The 19,130-nt window shown below is 39.4% G+C and overlaps 1 protein-coding gene across 4 annotated transcripts in view; it reads left to right on the top strand.

Moving 5' to 3' along the window:
- The first annotated feature begins 1,014 nt into the window (after positions 1-1,014).
- SLC22A15 (solute carrier family 22 member 15) overlaps positions 1,015-19,130 on the top strand; it is a 38,480-nt gene continuing 20,364 nt past the window's right edge. For 2 of the 4 annotated variants that reach the window (XR_014174420.1, XM_081941886.1), the window contains exons 1-6: positions 1,018-1,339; positions 2,747-2,959; positions 8,472-8,604; positions 10,677-10,841; positions 15,798-15,927; positions 17,776-17,991. Coding sequence is in view for 1 of the 4 variants with exons in the window: in XM_081941886.1 (XP_081798012.1) it covers positions 1,253-1,339; positions 2,747-2,959; positions 8,472-8,604; positions 10,677-10,841; positions 15,798-15,927; positions 17,776-17,991 (944 nt within the window). In the remaining 3 variants the exon portion in view is untranslated. Of the gene's footprint in view, positions 1,340-2,746; positions 2,960-8,471; positions 8,605-10,676; positions 10,842-15,797; positions 15,928-17,775; positions 17,992-19,130 lie in introns of all 4 variants that reach the window. The other 2 variants (XR_014174422.1, XR_014174421.1) reach the window with 2 other exon arrangements.

The raw sequence follows: 19,130 nt of genomic DNA, 5'->3' as shown, positions 1-19,130 counted from the left end.
TTACTTCCCTCTGTCTAGATGTAGTTCCATTAAGAACTACACGTTGAGTGTAGTTTATCAGCCAGCTACAAATCCATCTGGTGGTGATGCTGTCTATCCTACATTTTTCTAGCTTCCCAAAAAGTAGGTTGTGGTCTACTTTGTCAAGTGCCTTACTGAAATCCAAGTATACTTATGTCAATATCATTTTTGCTGGTCCACTAAATGTATTTGTTAAAGAGGGAGAGAATACCAAGCTCTGCAGCACCCCACAAAATAACTGCCCACTTCTCCCACGGTGGTGATATCTTATCACTAATTCACTAAGTGAATGTAGCTGAAGCAGAACCAAGTGCTAAAGAGGGGTTCTTCCACATCCCAAAGCAGTACTGGCTCTTCATTATGTTGGCCTATACTTCTCCATTAGCAACTGAGAGCAACCTTTAGTGAATGTCAGGAGGGTTCATCTCCCTTCTGAATTTGAGCTGTTGTTAGTGGCAATAGAAAAGAACTTACAAGCTCATCACTCCCAAAGTAGGAATAATAAGCACTCAAGGTAAGTCTAAACTGAATCGCATTAGGTACATTCACATATTTAGATATTTGATTCAATCATCTTAAGAAGAACCAAATCTCTAAACTGGAATTAAATCATTAAAATGCTGAACAGAATGGATTCTTGCCACTTTTTCCAAATAGTATGAATAGAACAATGGGCTGGTTTGAATCCCACTCCTGCATAATAAATCACGGCTGCATTTATGCAATCATTTTAATTGGGTTGAAGAAACTTGGTTGATAACTGTCAGGAGAGCAATCTGAATTCTTTCTCCGGGCCTCAGTTAATAGTGCCCTGCCTTATTAGCCGTGTTGCACGGCTTCCCGGGCCTCTAGGTCATCGACTTCATTTGCTTAGTTTTCAAACCACTTTGCATCTTGAACCTCACTTTACATACGACGAAGGCACAGTTTTAAGGAGAATCTGAAGGAGCGGAGACCAGCGCCCCCTAACGCCCAACCTCAGCTACACCTCAAATGAGCACCTATCCCGCCGGACAAAGGCGACAACCCGGAAATTTTTTAGCCAGCTGAATGGCTTTCCTAGAGCGGAAGTCGGGATTCCTTTCAGCGCACACGTACTTCTGCCCTCTGCTTCTTGGGTGCCGATTGCTCTGTTAGCGCTGCTTCGCTTTGGCTCCGGAAAAGAGCGTTCTGGGGAAGGGGATGCGCGACCCGAGAAGAGGAGGAAGGCCGCCACCTCGCGAGTATCGCCATGGAGGTGGAGGAGGCCTTCTCTCTGGTGGGTCAGATGGGCCCCTTCCAGGTGTGGCTTTGCGTCTTGATGGGGGCGCTGCTCCAGGTGAGAAAGACTCCTGAGGGGCATCTCTTGCCGAGAGGGGCAGGGTGCTCGCATGGCCCATCAGGAAAGGGCCGCTTTTGGTCCTGGCTAGGGCAGGGTTCGCATAGCGCAGTTTGCGATTTACGACGGGAAGGAACGTCGTGAGGATGGCGTTTGTTTGTTTGTTTTGTTTTTATTGGATTTATATGCCGCCCTTCTCCCAAAGGATTCAGGGCGGCGTACTACATTAAAAAACACACATCCCGAAAAGTTAAAAAGAAATTTCGTGAGGGTCCACGTACAAAACCCGCAAGAAAAATGAATGCAGGGAATTTAAGGGGCGATTAAGAGAGCAAGACGGTGGTGAAAAGGTGTGCTGTCTGTTTTAAATGAGACGCCTCAGCCCTGTTTATAAACTGCGAGGAGATTTTAGATAGACTGCACAAGCTGTCTAATGGCAAAAGACATGACTGAAAATATTAAGTCATGTTTTATGTGTAAATCAATTGAAGGAAGTTTGAGATGTAGAAAGTGCATGGTTTAAAATGTATGAGTCATTTATTGGTTAATATTGTGTGCTTATTGAGTAAAGACTTTACAACTATACATTGAATCATTTTGTCAATTCACTGTATTTTTTTTTATAGTTCAAGTAGACCAGGAAGTCTGAATTATCAGATTTTTCTATTTCACTCAAGCTGCTTGAAGTTGGTCAGATTTTATAATGGTTTCATGGGCAGGCAAAGGCTCAGCCATATCTTAGTATGAACAAGTTGTAACTGAAGTATCCAAAGAGTTTCATTTGGTAGTATTTGAAGTCCAGTATAATCCAAGAGATAAAAAAGATCACCCTTTTCACTTTTAAGAAATTTGTTATTTGAAATGTATTTGGTTTTTTTGTTTATTTATTTCCTGCCTTTATGAAAACTCACTTTTTATGAATCTGCAATCCCTTAATGTGGGGTACAGTCAAGACAACTGGATGAAGCTGAGCGTTTACTTGCCAGATGCCCTGAAATCTGTAGACTTTGCAGTAGATATTTTTTCTTTGTGTCCTAGGTGAGAAATATCTGCCGCTACCTAGGCTTGAACTCTCAACCTTCCAAGTGGGAGGTGAGGATCTTTATCACTATCCACCATGCTGCTCTGATCCTGCCTTTATTATGTTTACAAATAACTCAAGCTGATGAAAATATCCCACACACTATCCTCCTATTTTCCTCTGTGAAGTGGGTTGGGCTGACAGAGACAGATTGACCCAAAGTCTCCCACCTGGTTTTCATGACTAAGGCAGGATTTGAACTCATGTTCTCCTTTCAAGCCTGGTACCTTAATTGCTAGACCAAACTGGCTCTTCAATTTTTGAAGGCTTTGAATGTTGTCTGTTTTTCTGGCATTGATCTTGATGTTATTTTTTTCTTGTTTCAGCTCTATGTAGCCAGTGAAGCTCTCCTGATTGCACTAGTAGGAGCAATACCACCTTACCACTGGGATCTTGAAGGAATACTATCTAATCATAGCTATAGTAATGACACAACTATTGAAGAAAACAACTTTAGAAAGTGGCTTCTAACAGCCAATTGGAATGACCTTCATAAATATGTACATTTTAACAAGAATTTTACATCAATAGCCTCTGAGGTATGAAGCATAACAATTTCTGTGGAAAGGCTGAATATTATAACTTTAGTATATTACAGTGATGGTGAACTTTTTTGGCTCACGTGCCAAAAGCAGGGAGAGCGCAGGGGGGTCGCGCGCTGGCGTGCCACACCCATAATTCAATGCATGACCCCCAGCACACATATGCATATGACAGGCGCTCCCTCCCATTTTATGCATGCTTTTTTCGCCCTCCCCAGGCTCCAAAGGCTTTAGAGGAGCCTGGGGAGGGCGAAAAAAGCTTTCCTGCCCCCTCCAGAGGCTTCAGGAGCTTCCCTGAAGCCTCTGGAGCACAAAAAAACGGCCATACGGGCAAACTGGAAGTTCAGGAACGGACTTCCGGTTTGCTTGTAGGGCCAGTTTTATCCTCCGGAGCCTTCAGGGACCTTCAGGAGGCTTCCCTGAAGGCTCCAGAGGAGAAAAAGGACCCTACAAGCTGCTTGTAAGGTCCTTTTTCGTCCTCCGGAGCCTTCAGGGAAGCCTCCTGAAGGCTCCGGAGGGCTTAAACTAGCCCTATGAGCAAACCTGAAGTCAGTTCCTGAACTTCCAGTTTGCCCGTAAGGCTGGTTTTTTGTACTCCGGAGGCTTCAGGGAAGCTCCTGAAGCCTCTGGAGGGCTCCGGGAGGGAAGCTCCTAATGCCTCTGGAGCCTGGGGAGAGTGAAAAATGGCCTAAAAAAAAGGCTAAAATTAGCTGGCCAGCGCGCGCATGCGCGCTGGCCAGCTGACAGGGCAACACCTCGCGTGCCCTGACAAATGCGTGCCACCTCTGGCAAGTGTGCCATAGGTTTGCCATCCCGGGTATATTAGAACTTGAAGTCATAAGCAGCAATGTTGAGCTTTTGGAAAAAAATCAAATTAAATGAACCTTGTTTTAAAGGCAGAATGTCCCAGAATAGCGAATGAGCTGTTATTAGACAGAAACTTAGTGAAGGATGGAAGAAAGGACCATCTGAAAAAGCTTATTATTATTTTCCAGTAATCACCACTGGACTTCAAATACTACCAAATCACCACCTGAGGAGAGGAAAATCCTTATTCACTGGTTTTACCTTCATAGAAAGAACATGAGATTTATAAAGTAATTTCATTGCTGCATCTGTACACATCTAGAGAAAAGGAAATTGTTAGTGGGTTTCAATGGTTTTGATAATCTTTCCATCACATCTTGAATATAGGCATCTAGAAGACAGCACAGTTCCTGAGCTTCCGACGCTCTTGTTCCTTCGAGTCATATTCTTCCATATATTTGTTATATAAATGTAAAAATGCTGTTTACATTCTCCTCAGGCAGGAAGAACAATGTCATACACACTTTGAAGATCATGATGTTTTCCTAATTTATGTTGCTTGAACCCTTCCTTGATGTCTTCTGTGAACACACTTCCATGTAGATCTTTCCTGTTTGCATTTTGTAGTTATGAGCTCCTGGAAATTGCCTCTCAAGCTAGTAATAGTCTGGGTCAAAAGAAAATAGGAAAGAAAGAGAAAATAAGAAAAGAAATATGAAAGAAATGCCTCCCCCTCAATCTCTAATGCCAGATTCCAGTTTGTTCTTTCTGCTTGCTCACCTCTTAATACTCATTACTTGTCCACAGTGGAGCAGCAAGATATACGTTTTAAAGAATTTATCCTTTGCTTCTTCTTTGTTTACAGTTCTGCCTATCTAGATGATGATATTTCAGATAACTTCCTTCTGCCTTTGTATCCCCCCCCCCCCCCCCCGCCAACAAAACATAGAATGCTCAGACTGTCCTTCTGGTAGGATGTTGCTAGGTACTAGATTTTGCCTATCCCTGTAATGCATTCCCAGTAAATGGATATCGCTTCTGTTATAGTTATAAAATCTGTTTCACTAATTATTGTTCAAGCCAGATAATAGCTATTAGGAATGCTCTCTTGCAAACATAGAACCTCCAACACATCCCATGTTGGTGCCAGTGTGAAAATGGGATGCCCTGGGCTGCTGCCACGCACTCAGCCCACCATTGCCATCCTCAGCCTCTTTGGCCTAGAGCTCAGCGATAGCAGCAGTGGCAGCAAGGGATGTGAAAGTGTGATGCCCCCAGCCACCACTCTGCACTCTGCCTGCTCTTTTGCTCACTCACGCACCCAGCTCTCCCTCCAGCCACCCGTGGAAAGTTATCCCCATAGCATGTTGGCTGTGTGGAGTTCCTGCAGCAACATGACAGAGGCTATTTGGTGGTGAGCTGCTGTTGGTGAGTTGGCTGCAGTCAGTTATCCTAGGATCACTCTAAAAGTCAGCCATTAAGTTGGGAGTCCCTTGGTGTCAAAGCAGAAATAGAATTCCCTCCTCATTGATATGAGACTCATAGTACTCCAAAATTTCTATTGAACAGCTTTGATCAGCAAGTTTGAAATGTTAATTGTTTTGCAGAAGTACATAAAAATAATTCGATAGCAAATAAGTAGTTTTTAATGAATGTTTTTGGTATTAAATTTAGCTTTAAAAGGCCTTGAAAAATAGAAAGTATAAGAAAGCATAAATAAATACAATGATAAAAATTACTTTATTCACGGAAAAACATCAACTCCTAATCTCTTTTATGGGGAGTTTATTCATTAATTTGATGGTTTCTGGATACAATCCTAAAATCTAGGAAGTTTAACCACCAACCTAAAAGGCCATTGTGTTTTTTTGTCAATCTCTTTTTCTGGAAAGAATAAGAGTTATTTCAGTGACTACTTGTCATGGCTGCCTCTCTTCTATCCAAGCTTCATAAGCTGAAAACCTGACAGTAGCAGTGGGGTGTGTGGGGAGGAAAGATAGTTTCAGTGGGACAGTTGACACTACTGTTCTCTTCGGTCTCCAACCCTACTCAGATCTCTCCGGAAATCAATTTGTGTTAGATGTTGTATAACTATAGGCAACTATATTGCCTGCAATTTCAACAATTGTAGTAATGGCAGTGGTTAGTTTATTCTGTGGGGGATCTGATAGCCAATCAGTTCTAAACATGTATCAAGCATTTTTCCTGAAACCTTAAGAAGGGCCTTCAGGATTTTCCCCAGCCCTGGTGCTTCATTTGAATCTGACTCTCAGGTTTGCAGGCTAAGTGTTTAAAAGGATGTTGGCTGTCTTAGTGGCTCTGTGGTTGAGCATAAGAATACAAGGGAGGATACTGAATGAAACTTGATGTGATAAATAATTCATATCCTTTTCAGTTTGCATCAGGAATGTCAATGTGCTCTTTTCTATTGTTCTTAGATAGCCATCTGTCAAATAGAATATCTGAAAAATGAAAGATGGAAGATTAGTTTTGAATATGGTTTAATTTTCCTCTTGTTGAAAGATTCAGTAATTCTTGGAGTTCCGGTTCCGGCGGCGGCGGCGACGGGCAGCTCTTTGCCCGCTCCGGCTCCCCGGTGGGCTTCCCCACTCCTTGGGGGGCACAGGACACCCCGCAGAGGGGTCCTGCCGGAGGGGCGGCATCGCGGAGGTCTCCTGCAGCGGCGGCTGCCGGCGGGGGCTCTCTCGCGCGCCCAAGGCACCGGGGAGCAAGCTCGGAGGGCGCATCGCGTTTCCACGCCTCGCGCCTCGCTACAAGCCGACTGGAGAATGCTACAATTGAAGGAAGCAGCTGCGGTGCGGTGAGGTTGCCTCTCTCTTCATCCCTTACTTTGCATGAAGATTTGATTCAGCTTTTAAAACTTTAAAACAACTTTCGGAGCATTTTGGAGGTGCGGCTGGAGGGAGGGGGGTTTCCCCCCCCCCCTTGGACAAGCGGCAAGAAACAATTTTGCTCTCAGCCCCCGGGGAAGGAGGAGGGGGGAGAGCCAACGAATGAAGCCTCACTTAGGCTGAGATGATTTTCTTTTCAATTTAATTTTACATATTACAATGATTTGAGGACTTTTGGAACTTTCTAAAACTTTGTTACGCCTCTGTGCCCAAAACTGGCAGGGCAAGATGGCACACTTCCGTTGTCTTTATGAACTCTGAAACCTGACTCCACCTTTAAAATTCAGGCTTCCGGTCTTTGTCTCCGTGTCTCCCAGAGGAACCTCTTGTGGATTGGTATTTTTTTAACCTTCTAGGGGAAATTTTCTATCTATTGCCAGACTTATTGGAGAGATTCTCTTCTGCCTGGTTATTCTGCTCCCGGATTCACCTGGCTACCCTTCTTTTCTAATTGCTTACTTCATATTTGGACTGAACTTTTAACGTTATAAAGGATGGCATCTAAAAGACCCCCTCCTGGAAAACCTGGCTTTGCCACTTCTGCTCCAACATCCGCAACATCCAGTCCAGCCACACAGTCAAAGATAACAGAACTGATGCAACATAAGACTACAGAGATGGACTTTCAACAAATGCTTCAACAAATTCTACAGGGCCAGGAGGAAATCAAGAAACAGTTAAGGGAAATGAAAGATGAAATTAAAGAAAATCAAGCCCAAATATATAAGAACTCACAAAGACTGAATCTTGTGGAAGGGGGGGTGGAGGAGGTGAGGGGGGGGGTGGAAGCCGTGCAGAAAGGGAACAAAGATCTTGACATCCAACAGATGAAATTAGAATTTGAGAGAATGTCCTATTATCTTAGATTTCAAAATGTTATAGAAGAAGATGGGGAAAATATAAGGGACATCATGACAAACATTCTGGCTGACTATACACACAAAGAAAAACAACAGATGGGGTGGGATATAGATCTGGTTTATAGAGTGAACTCAGCTTATGCTAGAACACACAATTTACCCAGGGAGGTTCACATTAAATTCCTTAGAAAAACCACAAGAGATGAAATTCTGGGTGTACAAAGGGGGCAAGCATTGACATATCATGATATGGAGATAACCATTCTGAAGCAGATCCCTAAGAAGATTAGAGAAAAAAGAAAAAATTATTCGCAATTAGCGAATAAATTATACCAGAAAGGGGTGTGGTTTAGATGGTTGATGCCTGAAGGTATGCTGATATTCTGGGAGGAGACAAGAATCAGAATTAATTCACCCATAGAGGCGCAGGCCTTTATGGAAAAAAATAAAACACTCCTAGAGAAACCACCAGACACTACAACGGACACGCAGGACACGGGAGGGGCCAGAGCTCTGCCAGTGGAGGGAGATGGGGCAATAGCAAGAAGACTCAGATCACAGAAATAAATATGAAAATCATATTATTATAAATTGACCGAAAGTGAAAATGGAATTATATTTGGATTTTATATTGTAATGTTTAATTTGATTGAATTTAATAATAGAACTAATATGCTGATTATAATCAATTATATACTAATGCATTATATATAAATGTACGCTATGGGTATGGAGGGAGGGGGGCCTCACACACTTTGCAACTGCCAAAATTTGTATACCTGTCCATTTACCCTTTTCCCTATAAATTTTGAAAAACCAATAAAATTTTATTACAAAAAAAAAAAAAAAAAAAAAAAAAAAAAAAGAAAGATTCAGTAATTCTTATAAGTTCCATTAGATTCTACCTAACATTCTCTTTTCTGTCCATAGTGGTTTTTAATTGGCAATACTTCATATAAGATCAGTGTTGCCAGTTCATGTTTCTTTGGCGGTGTGTTTGTTGGAGTAATTACTTTTGGACAACTATCAGATCATTTTGGGAGGAAAAAAGTCTTTCTTATAGGTAAGTTGCGTTAGAATTTAGTAGAAAATGTTAGTCTTCTCTGTTTAATCCTTGGAAATATGATGACAAAGAAAGCTGAGTAAATCCTCAGGTAGCCAAGTTTAATCAGCTCGTTGCAGGATTTACTATTCTTTATTCCACCTTCTTGCACATGAAAGGGGAAGAACTTTTCTCTGATATGTGTGTTTGTGGAAGAAGCAATATGTGTAGCAATTGAGAGCCTCTTTGGTTGACTGATCCTTCCAATTGATAACTAATTTCTCCAACCATCACAGAAAAACAGTTGGTGCCTCAGAATGAGAAAGCACATGGGAATTTCTTACTGAGTAATGTACCTAATAATACCTGCACCTAGAAATGAGGTATCTTAGTGGACCACACTTTAGTATGAGCCAGCAGTGTGCTACAGATGCCAAAAAAGCCAATGCAGTCCCAGGCTGCATCAACAGAAGAATAGCATGAAGATCACAAGACATGATAGTACTACTTTATGCTGTAATAGTACAGCCACCCTTAGATTACTATGTCCAATTCTGGTCACCATACTATAAAAAAGATATTGAGATCGTAGAAAGAATGCAGAGAAGAGCAACTAAGGGGTCTGTGGGATAAATTGTACAAGGAATGATTAGGTCTGTCCAGCCGAATTATGGGACTGCCACCGGGGGGGGGGGGGGGGCAAAGTATATTATTCTCCAAAGTACCTGAGGGCAGGACAAAAAGCAATGGGTGGAAGCTTGTTAAAGAGAGATTCAATCTGGGTCTAAGGATAAACTTTCTCACAGTGAAAACAATTAACCAATGGAACATCTTGTCCCTGGAGGTCTTCAAGAAAAGTTTGAGCAGCCATCTGCTCAGGATAATGTAAGATCTGCCTTGGGCAGGGGACTGAACTTGAAAACCTCCAAGATCCCTTTCAGCCCTATGATTCTATAAATATTGTCGCTTGAGTACCCATATCAGATCAAACGAGTGGTTTCCAATGTATAGAAATGGAAATCACTCTACATAGTCCTTAGCTTATTACCATTCAAAATTATGGTGACTGAACAAAGGTATTTATGACTGGTCCTTGAAAATATGGCTTTGCAGCACTTCCGTTGTTCAGATGATCAACATTCAGCCACTTGGCAGCTCATCCACACTACAACTGCAGAAGTGCTACAACTTTCCCTGCCTGCTTTTTAGCCAGCTTGCACAGTGGCACTCCTTGGTGTCAGTATTAGGGTGGGGGTGTAGTTGAGGCCTGGGTCCTTCACCAGTCTTGTCCGGTTGCCACTGTCTCCTATTACAACCCCATTGCCACCACTGCCCCTGAGAAATGCTGCTTCAAGCCCCACGCTGTAAGCAGCTATCTCAACTCCACCAGCACAAAGTTGCATGGTTCTGTGGCTTTTGCCATCCTACAAGGCAAGGTGCAAAAGGACAGAGATGATGGGGAATAGACAATTGGGGAGACTTGAAGGGAAGTCAATCTCTTACCTTAGAAAAGCCAAGGCTTTGACTGGGCAGAACCTAGCCAGGGGTGGCTTTGATTGCAGTGAGTCCTCACCTAATGACCAGTAGAATTTGTTTAATGATGGGAATGAGGAGTGCCAGGATTGCTGCTGTTGTGTGATGTGGTAATGTGATGTCACATTTTATAACTGCATTAGCAACAGATACTACGGTCCCAAATGTGGTAAATCAAGGATTACCTGTATAAGATAGGAGATAAATATTGATTGTGTAATTATATTTGGCTTCATAGTTCAATCAAAAGGTACTTAAAGCACTTCCAAACATCAGGCATTTTTAGTTTTAATCAAATGTGGTGTTTAAAGTTTTTTTTTCTTCTTTTTCCACAAAGTGGGTCATGTGAATTTTCTTAAAAATTAATCTGAAACAATATACTTTCATTCTTAACCGAGATTAGTAACTAGTGTCTACTGTTTTTGAGTAACTCAATGCATTTTAATACTAAATAATTTTGTTTTATAAGCGTGCTTGATTTGGGGGGGGGGGAATCAATAAAATCAGCATTAAACACTATCAAATAGTTTTAAAGGATTTTTTCTTTCTTTCTCTTCTAGGTTTTGGCCTTGACATTGTATTTGCTGTTGCTAATGGATTTTCTCCTACATATGAGTTTTTTGCCGTTTCTCGTTTCTTGGTTGGAATAATGAATGGTGGAATGTCACTGGTTGCTTTTGTCCTGTTGAATGAATGTTTGGGAACTGCTTATTGGGCATTGGCAGGTACAGATTTAATGGTTAGATCTTTCAGTTTTACTCTTGTAGCAAATACTCAAGATAATTCACTAATAATTAAAAGCTACATCACATATTAAAAATTAACAAGTAGTTTGTCTACACATGTATAATGTTAATTTCATAATGTGTCATCATGATGTTTGATTCTGTGCTGATGGATATCCTCACCCAGAAGCTTCATATAGATATTAAATAAGAGCTGGGAGTGAGTTTGAGCCTGTGGTACTCTCCAAAGCAGAGACTTATGACTGGGTCTTTGTCTTCCTCCTACACTGACTGGGATCCACCTCCAAAAAAAGAGGAGAACCACTGGAGAATCATGATTCCCTGCTGCCAGCCCCCTGAATTGATCCAACTACCATGAACAATGCTATTAAAAGCCACTGAGGTATCAGGGTGGCCAGAATGGATACACTGCTCCATTTAGGGTCTTCCAGAGGTTATCCATGAAGATGCCTCATGTCATCTTAGTTCTCATCTTGATGTGAAATCTGACTGCAGTGGTTCCCAATAATTCCCTTCCTCCAGAGCCTTAAGAGCTGCAAGTATACTACCTTCTCGGCAACCTTCCCCAGAAAGGAAAGTTGGAGACTGGATGGAAATTATTTGGTACTCTATGGCTGGGCCCAGGAATGACCCGTGTATCATATGATTAGCTTTAGCTTCTGTCAGTCTTGTAAATAGTTTGTGATTTTTTAAAAAAAGTCCTTACAAATATACATGTTTAGTCAGGTGCCATCGAATTAAGCTCAATTCCTGGTAACAATATAGATAATGCTTCATATTCTGTTCATCCTGTTCTGAATGATAATCGGCAGCTCATCAGTGATATCTCTGATCCTATTTATCTACATCTATCTACCTGAACCACCCTTTGTCCCATCTTCTAATCTCAAATTTGCCGAACTTTTCTCTAGTACACCAGGTGTTTACATGACACACTCAAAGTATGTGAGTTTATGCTTGCTAATCATTGCCTTCAGAAGAATAGTCAGAATCTCTTCAAAACAGATTAGTTCGTCTATTTGTTGAATCTGAGCAGTTAGCACTTGAATTGCCTTCTTTCTTGAAGTTTTAAGCAGTTCAATGGGCATTTTATTTAGACTGGCACTTCCCTTTTTGACAGCTGGTTTGTCACCTTACTATCTAGTGGAGTTGGTTTCTGAATAGATTTTCTCTTTAGATGGTTTTGTTATTCTTTAATCCTGCTTGTAAAAGGTTTCAGTATAGTATTTCCATTTTCCTTTGTTATAGATGTGTGATTGTTCTTGTATTCATATCTTAGGTATACGTTTTTCTTTGATTTTTCTGATCTTAAAAATGTATCTCATTTTCCATATTTTACTCTACTTCTTGGAGTTCTTGATTGAGAGCTCTTTCCTTTCCTATTGAATGTGTCTCTATAGAGTCTGGCTGTGTTCTTTTTACTGCCCAAGTCTTTTATCCTCTTGTCAATGAGGATAATCCAATCTAGAAGCTTATGTTTCTGTCACCATCACTTTCATTAAAGAGCTCCCTCACCATGCCAAGGTGATAATGCCTTCTGAGATGTATATCGTCCACCTAAGTGTACCATTTAGTAATAGAAATTTTGGCAGTTCTGGTTGTGATCATTTAATGAGGTGTACGTGGGTCATTAAGCAAGGACTTCCTGTGGCCCTAGCTTCCCTTTTGACTGTGCTTGTGGGAAGCCAGTAGGGAAAATCGCAAATTGTAATCAAATAACTCTGGCGTGCTGTGTTTGCCAAAATTCTGAGAGCTACCTCTTATTCAGTGCTTTCATAAATTTGAACAATTGCTGAATCCGTGGTCATTAAACAAGGACCGCATGTAATATCTGCATGTAGTAAATATGATTTTACCCATCACTGTAGCAGATTTGCCAAAGTGCTATTTGGGAATGGCAGATTTGGTTTAAATTAAATGTAACAAAGTTCTATGTGACCTTTCTGTTTTCATTTTCTCTGAATGTGAATGTTCCTTCCCATCTCTTGGACTTGTTTCTGCTTCTGTCTTAACTTGTAGCCACTGCAGTTCTCATTGCATTTTTCACACCTGCCTTTGTTCTCTTTTTGATCTTAACCCTTGATCTTGACTTTAAACTATCTGCAGTTCTTTTCTTAATTGTCCTCTATTTTCTTTCTTCCTCCCGTCTTGTAGTATTTTAATCCTAGGAGCGCTGCTTTTTTGAAGGATCCCATATGAGCTCAATTCATAATAAATGTTTGTGGTAATGTATTTGGAAGAATCAGATAGGTTGTATCTTATTTATTTTGAGATTGTGTTTTATTTATTTTTTGAGAAATGGGATGTTTTTGTTTTTTCCATTATTAAAATTCTTGTTATGTAGAAGTCCACCATTTGCCCTTAGTCTAATTTCAGTGTGGCAAAATTTTATCTTGATAACATTTTGAAACGTAGTCCTGAAATTGGAGTATCTACTAAGAACAGAAACTATACAATAATAAATTCTTAGAAATGACTACAGTTATGTTTCTCATCAAATATATTTTATAATGTAGTTCTTTGACTATTTTTAATTAAAATATTTTAATTTATTTTTTTTTAAAAATAAAATATATTAATGATGTTACATGTCTAATAATCTGCAATGAAACTATAATATATTACATTCACTTTTCTAATAGATTTATCTTAAATCCTGTGAGTTCCCTCCTAATTCTTATTTCTCAAGAGATGTTTGAATGCTCAGAACATGTCAGGCATCAGTTTGGTATAAAATTGTAATTGTACCCACTTTTCTGCCTGTTAATGGCAAATTATTTTTGAATATAAAAGCAAATGTTTATAATAATGGTTTAAGTATTTATTTAATTACTTCATTCTGATTGCCCTCTATGCCAACATATCTGTGGATATTATAATGTTATCTGCCCTCCTATGTAATAAGTTGCTTGAATTTTTGAATCTTTAAAATTCAAATTGTAAGTTTTAAAAAATTACCCAAAATGTTTGTACAGTACTATTCCTTTTCCTGGTAGTTGAGCCATCAGTGCAGCTGCCTGTTTTCATTCTGATTGAATAACAAGTGTTTTGTTGCTTGGGAAAAAAAGAGAATCAGTGCTTGTTTGTTCCTATCTCTGTTGAACTAATATGAAAAGACAGAAAAGAGAGTGGGTTGGGGCCATGAGCATGTAAGGAATGAATGGTAAGAAGGTTCAGGACCATGACAGAAAAGTGGGGAGATTGAAAATGTGGGTAGGAAGGGAGTTGGGACCTCCCTGAAGGTTTGAAGGTATGAAGGATTGAGATTGATTTACAGGGAGATTGAAGAAAGGTGCTCTAAGGTGCTTGTATATTCTATACCATGGATATCAAACTTGATCATGTCACGTGACATATCGTGATGTATTGTAATTTTTTTTTGCCTTTGTGGAGCCAGGGTGGGTGTGGCCTGTGTGTGACGCGTCCAGCCTGCAGCCAGTTTGACAAGCCTGCTCTATACAGATGGGTTGGGGATGAAACAGCTCTCTCAAAATGAGAGATTTGGGAGAGAGTTGAATTAACTGACACAGTAAAGAGACATTTGGAATTGTCTTGACTGGCATACCTTCTATGGATTGGAGCTAAAGCTAATTCAAAGGAAAAATGTTCTGCTTTGGGAATCACACACCTCCTATTTCAATCATGGTCAGTTTCCTGGGCAAATTGTTTTCTAGTTTTTCTATTTATTGTGGAGTTCAAAAATAGGTTTTCTGAATTAAACTTTGATTTTTATTCTAAATCATGTTTCCCGTGTCAGAAATTGCAGAGAATTAAGACAGTGACACACAGCTAGGGGGGAATAGCCAACACTTTAGAAGATAGTCTCAAATTCCAAAAGGACCTTGACAGACTTGAATATTGGGCCCTATCTAGTAAGATACAGTTCAATGGTGAGAAAAGCAAGATCCCACACTTAGGCAGGAAAAACCAAGAACATAGGTAGACTAGATGTGGCCAATTAATTTTCCCAAGAGGCTACAAGAGAAATTGGGACAGTTGTGGAGGCCTGAACCAATAGGGCTGTGAAGGTGCGTAAGCGTGCGGAGTCACATACATACATAAATTGAAAAAAATAGCTTCCAAAATAAAAGCAATGTAGTTGTATTGCATGCATGGTGTATACTTATTTGCATTTGATTTCTAATTTCCAATTGACTTATAGTATGCAGGCTAGACAAGGACAGCCAAAGGGCTATATGCAGCTCGGAAGCCATAAAACGGAATGGGACAACTTGCTGAAGACAACTTGCCATGGCCAGTTCACCATGGGACAACTCACCACGGGACAACTCGTATAAATAAAAAAAATATTTTAATTTTTGTCATTTACATTTCATTCTGTCCCTCCTTTTGCATCCTTTCTTTAATGATTCTATTCCATCATTTCTTTGATATCAGTCTAACTCTTGTCCCGCAGTGAGTTGTCCCACAGCGAGTTGGCCGCAACAAGTTGTCCATGGTAAGTTGGCTGTGACAAGTTGGCTGTGGCGAATTGTCATAGACCCGCTGTAAAAAGACCCAGGTTTGGAATAGGGCTGAACATAAGTAACTCTGAGAGGGATCTAGGTGTCCTAATAGAAACCACTTAAGGATGAGCGGTGTGCTGTGGCTTCCAAAAAAGCCAACGCAATCCTAGGCTGCATCAAAAGAGGGAGAGTTTCAAGACACTGAGAAGTGATAGTACCATTTTACACTGTGCTGGACTGCACTGCACTACATTTTGAATGTTGGAATATGTCTATAACAGCCTTTTGGGGTGGCATCTACCACTTTTCAGAGTTTTGAATGTTCTTTAACTGCATTTAACTGCAGTTGTTCATGTATTATGAACAACGTCTGCATATTTGTTCTTCTCCGCTTGTCTAATAAATCATCACTTTAGAAGTCACTACAAAATCGTCAATAACACTTTTCCCCCTATCTGCATTATAATAGGATCACTTGGTTGCCTCTTCTTTGCTGTGGGAATTGCTCAGTATGCTTTGTTAGGATATCTCATTCGCTCCTGGAGATTATTAGCAGTGATGGTTAACCTGGAGGGAGCGGTAGTCTTTCTCCTTTGTCTGTAAGTTATATACCTACATTATTTTGCTAAAATATGGGTAGCATTTGTCACTGAATAAAAAGAATAGCTTTGTCCTCTTTTCAGTCTCTTCCATCCTAATTTCTCTATACTTGAAAATAATTTTGGCTCTTTTCTTAGTATTTATCTTCTAAATTTCTGTGTCTTAATAATTCTCCTTTTAAATAGTTTCCACTGTTACTCCTAAAGTGTACTGTCTTTAATCTAGAAGCACAAGCCAAGAGGTGGGTATCTGTACCATTTGCAACACTGCCACTATTGACACTGTCTGGGGTGAGCCTATCTTCATGGGTTTCTGTGTTGAACGTACTCTTTTTTTTCTTTTCTTTTTTGCTTGTTATATCAAGTTTGGTTCATGCAAGTTAGTTTCTGTCTCCAGATTTCATATCAGCTATTGATAACCTGTACTAAGAATCTGAAGCCTTGAGATACAACAGAGATTACTTAAGTACCATTCAGAGTTAGAACAGCCCCTCCCTCAAGCTACATAGCCTGTTTCAAAATTATAGCAAAATTATATTTACCTGTCTGCAGTTGCCAGGGATTTCTCTCCACACTCCAGGGGGGCACCAGTTCATAAAAATATACCAAAGTTGGGGGGGGGGGGACTTTAAAGAATGGGAGGAGAAAGGCTTCCTTCAGAAACGTGTGCACATATACAAACACATCTTAAACACTTCTTGCAATAACTGAAGGAAGGTGTATATGTTATCTTTGTGTGTGTTATCTCCCCCCCCAAAGAATCAAAACAGGTTCAATCCAAGTACTTGGATGGGAGACTGGAAATACCTGAAGCTTTGGAACTTGAATGAAAATAACTTCCCAGAAAAAGGCTGTAGTGAACTGCTTGTGCATTGATGCCAAAAGATTTTCATGGATGTGTCAATGAAGCCACCAAAATCTGAGTTTAGCTTTTTCTCACTATGCTAAATAACTGAAAACCTCAAAATATTTTATTTGATTGATTGTTTTTCAAAGCTCAGTCCAGAGAAAATTTTGCTTATCCTTGTTTGAGAACATCAACCTACATCCATCTTTCATTCTTAAAGTAGTGAAAGGATAAAATGTGAACATTTGAATTAAAACTAGTAGTTTACTTAAGCAATTTTCATTCAGAAGAAAGAAATGCATTTCTTCTTATTCCAAGTTTGAATTTATAAAAGCGCCTGGTAACAGAATGGCAACTTTATTGGGAGAATATTTGAAAAGAAATGTATTCTATATACTTCTTGTTTAATCTTTAATCTATCTGAACTTTAAATTACTTAAGGGAATGAAATAAAGAAAAAGAAACAGTTCTGATTAAGAATGGATAAATTTATGATCAACCACTACTTTGTTGAAATATGTTTTTTGAGTTGAGAATCAACATTTGTATGTCACCCTTTCCCACAATTATAGATGGCTTACAGTGAACAAAATAATTTGTCTGTAAAATATTCATAAAAATCAAACAACTAAAATTTACAAATACTATTAATAGAGCAATTAATAAAACTGATCTCCTGTCAGGCAGATCTGAATCCCCCCTGAAGATTAATTGTGCTACATACATGGTTTTGATTATATTAGAGCAAGCTGGGCCAATATCCAATGTTTCTGTCTTCTTGCTTTGATACTGCATAAAATATTCAAAATTTGGATTTGCATGTTAAATATATTTCTTTAAATGTTTTAAAACAGTGCTACATATTTGCAAACTTGTTCTCATTTATTCATAAGATGATGCTTATCTTTTGTTTAAAATATGTTCATAATATGTGCACCAGCATGAGGTTTTCAGTAGTAAAATATCCCTAGTTCTCTCAATGAATGATTCTTTCCTTCTAGATTCATTCCTGAGTCACCTCGTTGGTTATATTCACAAGGTCGGCTCCATGAAGCTGAAGATTCTCTCTACCTCATTGCAAAGAGAAACTACAAGCCCAAGTGCACTTTTTCACTTAAACTTCCAACTGCATGGAGTTGTAAGGAGTCTTGTAGTATTATGGATCTGTTCCGATATAAAATCCTTTTGGGACGTACTCTGATCATGCTGTTCATCTGGTATATATGCTACTTTTAAAAAATTATCTTGGAAGTGCTGCTTTCTGTTTACTGAAATATGTCATAAAATAGTCATGTACTAGTGATTTGGGGACTGTTGTAATTTATTGGTTTTTTTTATTGTCTCTGTAGTTCTTAGTTTGAAACCATTTACTTAAGAAAAGGGTTGTGGCAAACCTTCTGAGTGAATGGTAAAGATGGCAATTTATTGTGAAATGTTTTTGTTTCAGCCGTGTTGTCATGGAAAACATTGAAGTGTAATAATACTAATTAGATTGTAATTCATCATAATTTGCTGTTTTTTGGACTGTATAAGATTGGTACACTTTTGAAATCAAGACAAAAACCAGTCTGCTGACCTTTCGGAGGCATATCAGTCCTTTTTAATTCTCAGTGACAATACCTCCTTCCTTTCCAATCAGCTCGAAATTACTGCTAAATTTGATTGTTTTTGGTACTAAATTTCAGTAGTATGATTTTGGGGTCATGTTATGTTTTGAGTGGAGAGGAAGATGAGAATTTGCCTCCTAAAACCTTTACATTTCTATCCCTAAGCTTAAATATATGCGCAGAATGAATCCTTAGCATGTATGTTCAAGATAGGGTAGGTATCTAAAGTCAAATTGATTTGATTGTACATGAGATGTAGTTCTAAATACCACAATACAGAGCCATTTCGTATATTGACAGAGAATGCTCTGATCAATTGAAAATGACAAATGTGATGGTATGGTATGCTATACATAGACACATTCCGAAATTCTGAAAAGTTATACATGTATAAAATACTGTGAAATGGTTACTTTATGTTATTTTACTTTGCCATAGCTAACAGCTAACCATGATGCTAGCATTAGTACCTAACCATGATTTATAGTTAGTCAGCCAAACTTTATGTTGTTCAAAGATCAGAATAGAACAAGTCAGTTCAAAACTGTTAAAAGCAAAATAGGACAAACACAAAACCCAAGCCAAAAGAATAGTAGAGAATATTATTGTTGCTATTGTTACCACTAACAAACTCCCTCTGAAGGACCAAAAAAAGTCCAGAATATTATTTGTCTAAAACTAAGAAATAAAGACTCGAGACTCACTGGAGAAGAGCCTAATGCTGGGAATGATTGGTGGCAAAAGAAGAA

Source organism: Natrix helvetica, assembly GCF_964273705.1.
Source record: "Natrix helvetica genome assembly, chromosome: 2".
NCBI lineage: Eukaryota > Metazoa > Chordata > Lepidosauria > Squamata > Natricidae > Natrix > Natrix helvetica.
This window is presented reverse-complemented; position numbering and strand designations above follow the sequence as displayed.